General features: G+C 44.7%; 1 protein-coding gene across 2 annotated transcripts in view; it reads right to left on the reverse strand.

Annotated features, from left to right (window-relative positions):
- The window catches only part of wnk4a (WNK lysine deficient protein kinase 4a), a 38,787-nt gene that overhangs the window by 17,515 nt on the left and 8,904 nt on the right, over positions 1-12,368 (reverse strand). For both annotated transcript variants that reach the window (XM_030098238.1, XM_030098237.1), the window contains exons 3-7: positions 5,423-5,595; positions 5,072-5,292; positions 4,044-4,201; positions 958-1,046; positions 632-851 (exon numbers count right to left, since the gene is read on the reverse strand). In XM_030098238.1, the coding sequence (XP_029954098.1) occupies positions 632-851; positions 958-1,046; positions 4,044-4,201; positions 5,072-5,292; positions 5,423-5,595 (861 nt within the window). The remainder of the gene's footprint in view (positions 1-631; positions 852-957; positions 1,047-4,043; positions 4,202-5,071; positions 5,293-5,422; positions 5,596-12,368) is intronic.

A 12,368-nucleotide genomic window follows, 5' to 3' on the forward strand; every position in this document is an offset into this window, starting at 1 on the left:
TTAACTTGAGAATACAGGAAGTTGCAGTTGCAGCTGATTATAGCAGACTTTAGTTAAAGGACGGCTGGAGGGGGAAGACGTTATTAAAAGAAACTCATGCATGAAGAAAAAAACATGAAAACTTCACACAGAAAGGCTTTTAAGCCCAGACTGCGAGGCAAGACCGCGAACCACAACAGCAACTATCCAGCCCTCAACTTTGAATGATGGGAAATAAACCTAAAATTGTCTCTTTAAGTGTTCTTGTGTCACAGTGAGTCCAGTCTTGAGTGCACTGGATCCTGCTCCTGCTCGGTTAGTGGAGAGTAACACTGCTGTGTGGCTGATAAATGCATTGTGAGAAAATGATCCATAGTTTTGGGGGCAGACATACACATGCAGGCTTTTCTTTCTGTACTTTGACACGATCAGTTAAAAACCACTTCTCACATGTGGCTCTGATGGGAAAAGCTTGCAGATCGTTCGAGCTCCGAACGAGATCAAAGACACGAAGCGCGATTCGGCTGCAGAGAACATGTGGAAGCCGCCTGCCTCTGTCGACCTGGAACCATTTAGCCCATTCACGCTCTAATGGCTGCTACCGACTGGGTGATAAACTCTGTGACGGAGGACTTCACGGGGGCCGGCCTACCATCTCCTGAGCCACCTCCTCGGGCACGTCTTTGTAGAGCTCGAAGAGGAACTCGATGGCGTTGTTGTCCTTGTACTTCCCGTGCAGCTTCTTGGTGTCGTCCATGCGCAGCCACAGCTTCAGGCCCGGCTTCACCATGTCGTCCTCCTCAGCCAGCTCCACGTGCACGCCGTTGTTCTCCTGGAAGAAGGGGTGATCCAGGAGGTCCTGGATGGTGTACCTGCAATTAAAAACAAATGATAAAGAAAACACACACAATACTGGACGTGTAGGAAAACGGGAAATATTGGCACTTCTGAGATTGTGATGTTTGCTTTCAGCTTTACCTTTCGTCTTTGTTCATCCGAATGCAGCCCTCAATGATCTCCTTGAGCTCAGGGACTTTGACTTTGTAGAAGCTGTCGGGTTTAATGCCCTGGGGAAGCAGAGGAGAGCGCAAGGTGTCATCTTCAGGGTTTCGCGAGGAGTTAACGGCGACTTTGAAGGAAACTGCTGTTTGGTTTGGTCTGATACAGTAAACAGTCGCTCCCTCCTGCACAGCATGCTGGGATAATCCCCCGCCTGGTGGCATCTGCTGCTCGCGAGCATCAAATGCAAACATGTCAACACGAGAGCGGAACAATGCGCCCGAGAGCTCAAAGCAAATCCAGGACGCCCTGTTTCTGTTCACCTGATCACAACGCAGCCACACTCTGAGGTGCATCCGGGATCCCTGCTGTGTGTGTGTGTGCACGCATTTAACTCGTATTGTGTACTTTTGAAACATTTTACATTCACCCAGTCACACACACTCACACAGGCAAGCCGCTCGACCTGCACTGGAAGGCATCTGGAGCGGATCAGCTTGCTCAGAGGGACTTTAACTCTCAGACAAGACAAAGCCACCGATGTTTGGATCTAAAGACGGCTCACTTTACCTGCCGAGTCAGTTTCCACAACTGATGCCAGCCACATGCTGACACTGTCAAACCCTGCGTGTTTGTGCATCGTCTGAAACTCATTTGCTTTCTATGTTTTTTGCAATTCACATCACATTTAGGCTTTTATGGTATGACTGTTTATAAACTTTTCTTCCATTTTTAAAAATCTAACAACTGCAACATGCACGGCGACTACAGCAGTGCTTCAGTCCTTGAGAAAACACTGATACAAAAGTTAGGATATGGAAAAAAAAAAAGCCCAAGGCTATTTGGTTTATAGATACTTGTTCTGGGTCAAACACCCAAATAATGTGACTGAGCAGTAAAGAGCTGAGTCCCTCGCTTTGTTATCGCATTCAAATGCTGAAATGTCAAACAGCAACTCCTTTTCTCTCTGCTATGACCGCAAATCTTTTCCCAAAGATATTCCTGTAGCCCACAAGTCAAAGGACAGAGGAGGGTGAAAAACTCAAAGAGTGTGTCCGTCTGGCGCTGTACAATGTGTGTGTTACATCACAAACGTCAAATCACTACTGATCACTGCAAATCAGATGACAGACAAATACGAACTAAAACCCCCCAAAATCTTGTTTGCAGGATATTTAGCGCGAAACACTGAGGTTACCATTCAGGCATGTCTTCTCTGTCCTGTCCTCGCATCCACCTCTCAGAAAATGACACTGATCTAATTTAGGCTCTACTTCCTTTTCTGTGGCGACGGGGGCCAGGGCGCGATCTTCAGAGAAACCTGGAATTGTCCTGACTTTATTTAAATGTCACATTTGAATAGTTATCAGTCCCTCCCAGACTGTCATCCTCTTTACTTCATTCCCTTTAATGGCGACTAATTTAATGTTGGACCTCTCAAGATTTAAGAGACGCGCTGCTATACTCTCATTACTCAGCATCTTCAATAACAAGCGGCTTCAAGCTCCAGTCAGTCATTTAAAAATAAAAAAAAAAGTGACATTTACCAGGTTGTGGTTAATGTGAAGGATTTCGGTGCCATACCAATAATCGGACACGTCATCTGTGCCCCATATAAAATATCAACAGCTCATGGAAAGCACAGCAAATGTGATTTCTTTTTCTCATTCCTTTCAACCTGCGGCGTGACGGCGCTCGTCTGTCTGCAGACGGGGCCTGACTGAGCCGTCCTGTTCGCCGAGGTGCCAGACCCACGGCGGCCCGTTGGCATTGTCACTTTCTCACTTTCCAGCCTCCGTCAGACGCTGTTTACCTTGCGTATGTGACACACAAGGAAGAAACAGCTCTCTTTGTGGAGTAGAGCGTGAGGCACTTTTTCCAAAACATATAATTCGACTGTGGCCCGCTGGAGCCCACCGTGGCGTCACTGCACCTGGTTACAGCTCCAACACGGCATCGTGCAAGCATGGCTTTCATGCTGCATTTTAAACTCTAACATTTAATGACGGATCATGTCTTTTAGAACTGGGAACATGTCGTCCGATTCAGCTTGGTATTGGCTTTAACCCCTCACGGGCCTGACTTCAGTAAAGCAGGTACTGGACTGATGGATACAATCAAAATCCTGCTTTACGTCCATGTTTTTAATTGCATTGTGAAGTGCATGTTTAAAATTTCAAGGCACTTTTAAGCGCAAAATGTGAAGCATTCATCTGTTCCTCCACGAGGTTGCGATGCTGGAGTTTCAACAACCAACCTTGGTTAAATTATGCGCAACTTTGCAAATTTGTCAAGTTGCGGTGATCCGAAATATCAGATTCCTGGAGGGAGCGATTTCGTACCAGAATGTCTTTGTTAAGAATCAAATTAACACAAAGAAAGAATTTCCTTTTTGACCTTTTTGAATTTTCTTTAAAAATAAAGTGCCATGTAGACAAACGTAAAACAATGTCTACTTCAAATACAGCTTTCAAACAGGAAGAAAAAAAAAATTCTGTGATCATTAATTAATCATGATTAATGCAATTAATTCTGACAGCCTTGGTGAAAATATAGTCATCGATAATGCCTTCACGAGATCTAAAGGTTGGCAACTACTGATCTAAAGCAGGACTTCAACAGATTTTACTTCTAAAAACATCTTTTATGGAAAGCTGTTTATTTTTCAAGGCTAAAACATCCCCGACATCCAAAAAATATCAGCTCCCTCTGCTTTCTATTGAAGCCTTGTAAAGTTGGGAAAAATGATATAAAGCAGCTGGATCTGGCTCAGATCTCTGCCCCTCGGTCTGAAGACCATGTGCAGCCTGCGTCATGATTGCAGGAAAGTGGTCAGATTATGGCGCAGTTCTGCATCCTGAGCTCGTAATGGATAAATCTGATCCTGCTAATAGGTACAACCAAGCTCTCATGCCACATGTGCCCCCTGTCCTTCTGAGGATTCGGGATTTCCAACAGAAGTAATTCCGCTTCCTCTCATGGAAGAGAGCGAACAGATGTGGGCAATTATGTGAACCATGGAGGAGGAGCCGAGGTGGTCCCTTCCCCCCCGCCGCTTCACTCACACTGGTGACTTTTCGGTAGATCTGCGCGGCGTTTTGGCACTCGGAGTACGGGTACTCAGAGGTGGCCATTTCCAGGATGCACATTCCTAAGGCGTAGACGTCCACGGCTTCGTCGTACTTCTCCTCGTACATCTCCGGAGCCATGAACTCTGGCGTTCCTGTCACAGTTCAGGAGAAGGGGCACAAGTCAGTAAACACTTCCACTTCCTCTTCACCAACATTTCCATGGATTCAGAGGAGAACGAAAGCATCACACACTGAATAGGATCAAATCAAGTGTTGAATCATGTGATGAGAAAGTCACCGGGACTCGTCTCCATGTCCACAAAGCTGCATTTATCTGCTTCATGGGACTAAAATCTCCAGATATCATAATTCAAAACCCAAAGTACAAATATAAAGTCTGTTAGGTTGAGCTGCATATGAATTTATCTCTTATTAAAAACAATTATGTTGAGCTACTTCAGCATGAAGCATCAATGTTTTGTGTTTCTTTGCACATTTTGTCAAAATGCATGAAAGATATAAACATTTTCTTTCTTTTATCGTTGCTGGAAGTAAAAATTATGACTGAAAACAAACACTGCAAGGACATTTCCTTTTAATGCGACTAACTGAAGAGTTAAAAATAGAAGCTACAATTATAAAACACACAATAATCAACTCAAGAAAAACAAGGGAAAATACACACACGTGCTGAGTGCATGCTCCTTTGAAGAATGGTTAAAGGCCGTATGATTAATCTGAATCAGGTGAAGTGACGCTTGAACTTACTGGATTTCATTACTCGGTTTTATTGACTTGATTCATTCAAAAGTTTTAAGTTTGGACTGACTCAAGACATGATGCTGTGATTAGAGTGTAGAAATTAATTTCCAACACAAGCACACAATGAAGGAAGTAAAGTGAGCAATATGAACACTGGGACTTGGATGATACTCCTGCTGATCGAGATTTTAGAGTTTTTTTCAGATGGTTACAGAGGAGTCACACTGAAATGAAGCAAACAGGCGACCAGAGAAACTCACCAATGACACTTTTAGCAAAAGAGGCACTTTTGAGAGTGGCCAGCCCCAGATCTCCGATCTTGACGGAGCCCGTGGGGCCGGTGATGAAGATGTTGTCGCACTTGAGGTCGCGGTGGATGATGGGAGGAGTGCGAGTGTGCAGGAAGTGAAGCCCTTTGAGGATCTGACGACTCCAGCGCTGCAGCAGCTTCAGCTTCATCTCCTTGAACCTCTTCAAGTAGCTGAAACAGAGACAGGAGAGAGTCTCGACCAGCTGCACTTTGGTTTCATCTTAAGTTTAAAAGCAGAAAAGAAGTAGACAAACGTGGTTGGAAGTGAAATTTAAGAACCGATCTGAATGCACGGACTCACGTTTTGAGCGTTCCTGACGTCATGAGCTCCGTCACCAGGATGATGCACTTGTGGCCCTTCATGGTCGACTTCCAGGAGTCGTGGAAGCGGACGATGTTGGGGTGCTGCAGCACTTTGAGCATCTCCACCTCCTCGCTGAAGCGCTGCCGCTCGGCCTTGGTCAGCTTCCGGGTCTGCAGAGAAACACACACACACACACTCGAATAAACCCACCAAACTGCCAATATCATATTATACTTTTTTATATTTTGCAACACATACATGGGACAAGTTACGTCATTCAATGTTAGAAAATATATGAAATATATGATGTAAAATTAAGCATCTTTCAAATTATTTCCTCATTTAACAAGATTTTTTCTTCGGTATTTCCAACAAAATGTAGTAAACCTTCATTTTTACTGCAGCAATAGAGAATTTTCTGTTTTTTTAGTGGTGAAGCTCCATAATAGAATAAATACCTGATGTTTTATCTATGTTAAAGACAGAGTTGAAGGTCCTCTAAAATACAGCTGGCTCTCTTTTGTAGCCGGCCAGCGTAAAGGTCGCTGGGGTTCATTAATTACTTGCTTTTCCACAGCTAACAGTGTCATGAAGACATGTTCTCTGTCTGCTTTTATTCATTTGACTTCCTCAAAATTATCTGAACTTTGACTGGAATCCTTCTGAAACAGTTTAAATTCATTTCTTTGGCCAATAATGTACTTTTAAACAAATATTTGCAAGTTGTCCTTCAATAAAAGGAAATTTACAATGCATAAAAAAGAGAATGACAGCTCTATAACCAACTGAATGGACCTTGGGTGTGATTGCTGCTCTGTTCACCCACTGTAAAAAAAGAAAAAAAGCGGCGTGGTTGACAGTTGAGTTGCAGCTGGATCAGGTTTTAATGCGCTCATGCTCCGGTCCTGTCAGAGTTATGTGCGGTTACGTAAGTCGGTAGCAATAAACACGCTGTGCAAATACACAGAGGCCAATTTGATAAATCACTGTTACTTCAGCTAATGAGCCGACGGTGGGGCTGGAAACCGCAGGCTCATCTGTCCGGAGGACGCCCCGCGCCGCCGCGTCCAACAGCAGTTACATAACCACTCTCGGTTTCCTTTAAGGGAAGCTCCGGCCTCAAAGAATCGACGGTCAATTTCCAAAACTGAACCAAATGTTGCAATCACATTACACAAACAAAGACATTTTTATGCTTCTTCTGGGATGAATGGACCAATTTACATGTGCCTGTGGTGGGTGGCTGCTGGAAAACTCCAGGGAGACCGGGACCATGAATCCTGCATTGAGGCGGATTTCTGGGGGAAAAAAAACGCTCCACATACGTTCATGCTTACAATCAGCTGGACTGGCGCCCGCTCCCTCTTTCCAGGAAGTGAGGAACAACACAGGAGACGGGCTGTCTGAGGGCCCGGCGCAGGCTTACGCCGGACAAAGCTCACCTGCGTCAGTCACCTGTCGCACGGCCACTCAGACCACCAGGCTGTGGGGTCAGAGGTGACACACACACAATCCACCGCTCTTTTCGAAGGGGATCTTGTTTTTAGTAGATTAGATCAATGTCACCTGTAATCCTCTTATATACTGTTGAGTTTGTGCCAAACGTGCATTTGTAGCATGAGCAGCAAAGCCGAGGATGTGAATTCACCCATGAAAAATGTACTAAATTGTTTATGCTGCCATGATCTGGAAACAAGACAACTGCGGATTAACCATTCCTTTATTTAGCAGACAGGCGTCTCGGCTGTCTGTGGAGGAAATATACCAACAACACACACCTGAGCTGATTACACAAGTGTTGACTGAGTTGATGCGACGGCTGCCAGGTCCATCACAGCACGACGGATTTGGCCTTTTCCGTTTTTTTATCTCGCATCTCTTGACTTTGATCATAAATCTACAGACTTCCATAAATGTTACGATTCCAGGTTCCAGGAGCAGTTGGGATAGATGTTTGTGAGAACAGTGCAATCTTTTTAATAAAATAGAGTTTATATTCAAATATGTTCACATTTGAAACCACCTCTCCTCGCAGCACAGCTCAACTCAAACACAACTTTAACCTGTTTTCTCAAGTGAAATTCAACACTGTGACTTTTAAAAATCAATTTTTTCAGGCAAACTTGTAAATCCACCAAATAATGTACCCAGTGAGTGAGGATCGTCATATTTCCAGTAAATTCTGCAGCGTTGCTTTATAAACATGTTTGATTAATTGAACTGTGAGAAGCAGAGTTTCATAATGTGGACCAGAAAAATAAAAAATATGTGAAAAAAGCATTAGCTAATCATAAGTGTTATCAAAGTTCAAGAAAAACTCTTAAATCACACTAAATTTTCATGCATTTTCTGAGTTTCCAGTTTAATCTCATTTCCTCTGGAAACGCTTCATGTAACTTTATAGACTCAAAGGTTTACAGCTGCAGTGGATCACAACGCCCTAAGAAACAAGGAAACGCACAAAATTCGATAACAAATCATGATGCAAAGGTAGGAGTGTGTCGAGTTTGTGTGCGAGAGCCAGGCTGAGTGAGTCAGTGGGTTTACGGGTTGATGTGGATATTTATGGATCCGAGCGTGATAGCATCGGACTCCGGAGCTCCAGGCCCGCCTCGGCTCCTGCGGACTGTTGTTGGTGCAGAGGAATGAAAGTGCAGCCCGGCTGGAAACCTCCAGATTTGCAAAACTTTGCAAATGCAGCATATCAAGAAAACCCTGCTGCACCAGCTCTCTGCGACGTGACTCATCCAAAGCCGTCCTCCATTGTCCATTTAGACAGTCGGAAATGCAAGAGGGTAAGGCAAGCGCAACAAAAGCATATTGTGAGCGGGACTCATATTGTGATGCGGTTATCTGATCCCACATGGTTGTTGATGCTAAATCGCAGAACATACCAAGCCTCCTCCCATTAAACACACACACACACAAAAAAAACAAACACACAGAAGTGGGTTTTTTTTCACCGAGTCCAAAAAACAATACCATTTGATCAGAAAAAAGTCCAATAAAACTGCTGATTTGTTTGATTATTAAAGACTACAGCGGTCTGATACAGTCTGGTCTTTGTTAAATATTTCCTGGAGAAGAAAAGCTCAGTGTGTGTCGCATCAATCTGACTTTTTTCCGCAGGATGTTAGAGAGCGTCCATGTCTGAGCTTTCCTCCTCCCTCCCCCCCTCGCTTTGAAAAATGAGGACAAAAAAACACTATGTAACTCTGGAAAAGGCAAAGCAGGGGGGGAACCCACAAAAACAAACCGTCTCTCTTTTAGAGAGGACAAGCGGGGAGATCCATGAAAAACAAACCAGAGTCGGAGGTGTGTAAGTGAGCCTAAACCGCCATCTCCTCCAGCTGGATGGCTTATTCTTAGCCACCGGGAGGTGTGTGTGTTGAGCTGGGGGGTCTGCAATGGCTGGGCTTGGAAAATACTTGGGCTCGGTGCCACATAAGTGGAGTTACATAAGCAGTGTTGATGGTAGATGAGCCACTGGCATTAAGAAGTCCCTGTCAGCGCCCCTATTATGACAACCGGGACGCGGACGCCGCATGTCAGCCGACGATTTGCGCTCGCTGTGGCCCGGAGCGGGGAGCAGCGGCGCCCTGACGCCGCAGACAGATACAGACAGTCCGCACCGGGTTTGGGTAACGTCCAGTCGGCGTGGACCGACTGCGGCGACTGCAGGAATCTTGACTAAAAACAGAGAGGAAAGTAGGCCAAGCGGAGAAAAAATAGATCCAGTCATACTGCTTATAGCTCGCAGGAATGTGTGCTAAGGGTGAGAAACGGAGGTCCTGCTTCTTATTTTCAGAACCAACTCTTGAACAAATGAAATCATTCCAAAGACGATGACAGCAAAAACCTAAACAGTTTCCAAACTTAATCATCCGTCCATCCGAGCGTGTGTGTGCGCTCGCTATTGTTTGTGTTTAAAGTGCATTGTTTTCTGCGTGTGTGTCGTATCAATACAAAACCAACCAGCAGCAACCAGCACTGAAACAAAAACACAACAATTCCATGTTTTCACTGGAAACGTTGTTGTGTAAACGGAGCTTAAATTACTGGAGGGTTTTACATAATATACGGCACATTTAAGAAAAACATGAAACCCTTTTTAGAATACATTTATTTTTTTCATCTCCCTTTTCAAGTTTTAATTTCTACTGTTTAAATATTATATAATTAATTGATAATAAACTAAAATGATTCAATGATGTCAAAAAGTGTCACACCAAGAAATGAAAATAACTGGATGAAGGATATTAAAATAAAACCATTTCAGAAAGCCGTCGGTTACTGAAACAGTTCACCAGATAACTTCTTGCTTGAACCGTCTTGCAGGCCTCCGTGTCTCTTTAAAGTACTATTGACAGCGCTGTTAGCAGCTCGTAACGCCGGCGTTTTAAGTGGCGACAGACAGGAGCCTCCAGACGAAGACCAGAGTTCAGCTTTTAATGACAGGAGAGACAAACTCCTCAGAGGCCCGCCGAGATCTGGGATTGAGGTCAAAGGCAACGTGGGAACGAAAACGGCCTGACCCCGCAGCTGGACCGCGGACATGCCCACCGCCACTCGCACCGACAGGCACGTAGGCGCGCACAGTGGCACTGTGTTGCATTTCGATGTTTGCAGGTGAGAACTGAGGCGGCAGTGTGCTCTTTCCAAGAAAAACCAACCTGACGTGTTGTGTAAATGGAGCGGCCAGAGGGAGGTGAGCCATTAATCTCATCAGGATTGAGGACTCAAACCGGCCTCTGACTGCTCTCACTCCGACAACCTGACTTGACTCGTGGCGCCCGGCTAATTGCCGCCGAGATGGAGGATTACAGCATCTCTGAGGTGTTTCAGTGGTCATCCATCAAGCAGGTCTTTGTCAAGTCAGTTCAACACGTCTTTATACATAAACGTAGAATTTCGGTGATTCTACTGATATTGAACAGAGCACTTTTGATCCATGCACTTTTATGTTCCACTGCAGTTTAACGTTGCATCACCTTGTTTGACGACCGAGATTGGCTTGTTTGACAGGATGACAGATCCTACACTGTCTGTTTACATTGGTATTTTTAACATCTCTTAACCCGCCTGCTGTTTGCTTTTGATGGCTCATTGAGAACTCGGTTAACACTCCTGAATATGCTCTGTATTTACAGTACGGAGCTCCTCGCCTCTCAAAACTTCTCCCCTCTGATAATCCTCTTGCCTTTTCAGCTGAGCACTGCATTGCACAATTGCCCCATCTAATGCCTCCCTTCCCATGCATAAACGCCGCGACATTGAATTTTGCCGCGCCTCTTACACGGCAGCTTGTGATTACGGCGCCGACAAAGGACTTATTCTATGGTTGCCTGTCAGCACAGTAAAAATCAATACGTAAGATGTCTAGGGGACTTACCCAAACTGATCACAGACTACAACTTATCAGTAATTCATTAACAAAGTCCCCATTGTGGCTTCACACTTGACTTGGACGGTGTGTGCGTGCATTAAGTGAGGGACCGGCTCCATCTGCAACATTCATGTGACCCCTGGTCCGACTTCAAGTCGAGTCAAACTGAGGCAAAAAGACATTCTCGAATCTGAACAAGCCACACCGGGGAGGTGTGTGAAAGGAATAAACTCTGTGCGACTCCGGAAAGCAGCAAAACCACTAAAAGATCACAAGATGCCTGAGGTGCATCACTTGTCGGCGCATTGTCTCAAAAATACAGCGGAGCGGCTCCACGCGGCAGATGAAAGGAAGGGCGAAGGGCCCGCCTCAGAAACCAATTTGGTTACGCAATATCTGTTAGCACGACAAACATTTTCGATAATGGCCATGCTGCGCAGTAAAATCCAACAAAGTGCTTTTTTTTGATAAGCTGTACTAATAAAGTTTAAGTGGATTCCTTGTTACAAGCCGGTGCTCCTTGTTAGAGACCAAATGAGACTGTGTGCAAAGCTGCTGTGAAAAGCCTTTTTAATTCAAGCAGCTGTGTGTGAATTCAATAAACAAGTAGCGCGTCACATGAGATTCTTGCACTTCCATAAATAAACAGCATACTGTACATTTAGCTCGCTGACAGATCCTTATTGAAAGCGGTGTGTTTGGCCCCAGTGGACACAACACAGCGTCATGTCACAGCTTCTTAAACCTGAATAAACTGAACCAGCTCTGGGCATACATTAACGCAGCATTGAGCTCTCAGGTCAGAAACACTGAGTGTATGACACACGTCACACCAGCGCTCCCATTCAAGCAAATATCAGCACTTTAACTTGACCTGAATCACCACTGATCGCTTCCCAGCAACAGGCTAGTATTAAAAAAGGAAAGAAGCACTATTTTAATCTTCTGAACACAAAAACAAAATGATCGGATGCCACTTCAAAGATGACCAAACCAGAGTTTGTTACCGCAGGGCTTAACTGGGCTCTCACTGTTTGGAAAATGTCGAGAGGAATTGTCATTGAGTCACAAAAAGCTTCAGCAGGTTTACGGCCAAAACACACCTGACTGGTTTTCTAGGTTTGTCCCTCCTGGGTGGATCGTTTTTACTGTACCTGCTCGACACACGGCTCCTTTACATCCAGCCAAGTCAATTTCTCACCAACGTTTGGCTCAAAGAAGTATGAAAATACAGAAATTCATACTTTAAACCTCTACAGGCAGCTTGAAAAAGATGGAATATAGCAAAAGACAAAGTCGGAAATAATGAAAATGTTAGATTTACATCAGATGTGACCACTTCATTCATCATCATGACTTTATTTATTCATAATTCATCCTGAAATGTGCTGAGTCCTGCGAGCTCCAAACAGTTACAGGAAGTCTTTCACAGCCGGTGAAGTGTTCTCTCCTCTGGAACGTGCCGAGCTCTGCAGGAACTTACTGTTTGACTGTACCAGGCCGGGAGAGCGGAACAGTAAAGCCTTCAGAAGCAGTTATGACCCGAGGCTCTGTAAC

Source organism: Salarias fasciatus, chromosome 8, assembly GCF_902148845.1.
Source record: "Salarias fasciatus chromosome 8, fSalaFa1.1, whole genome shotgun sequence".
NCBI lineage: Eukaryota > Metazoa > Chordata > Actinopteri > Blenniiformes > Blenniidae > Salarias > Salarias fasciatus.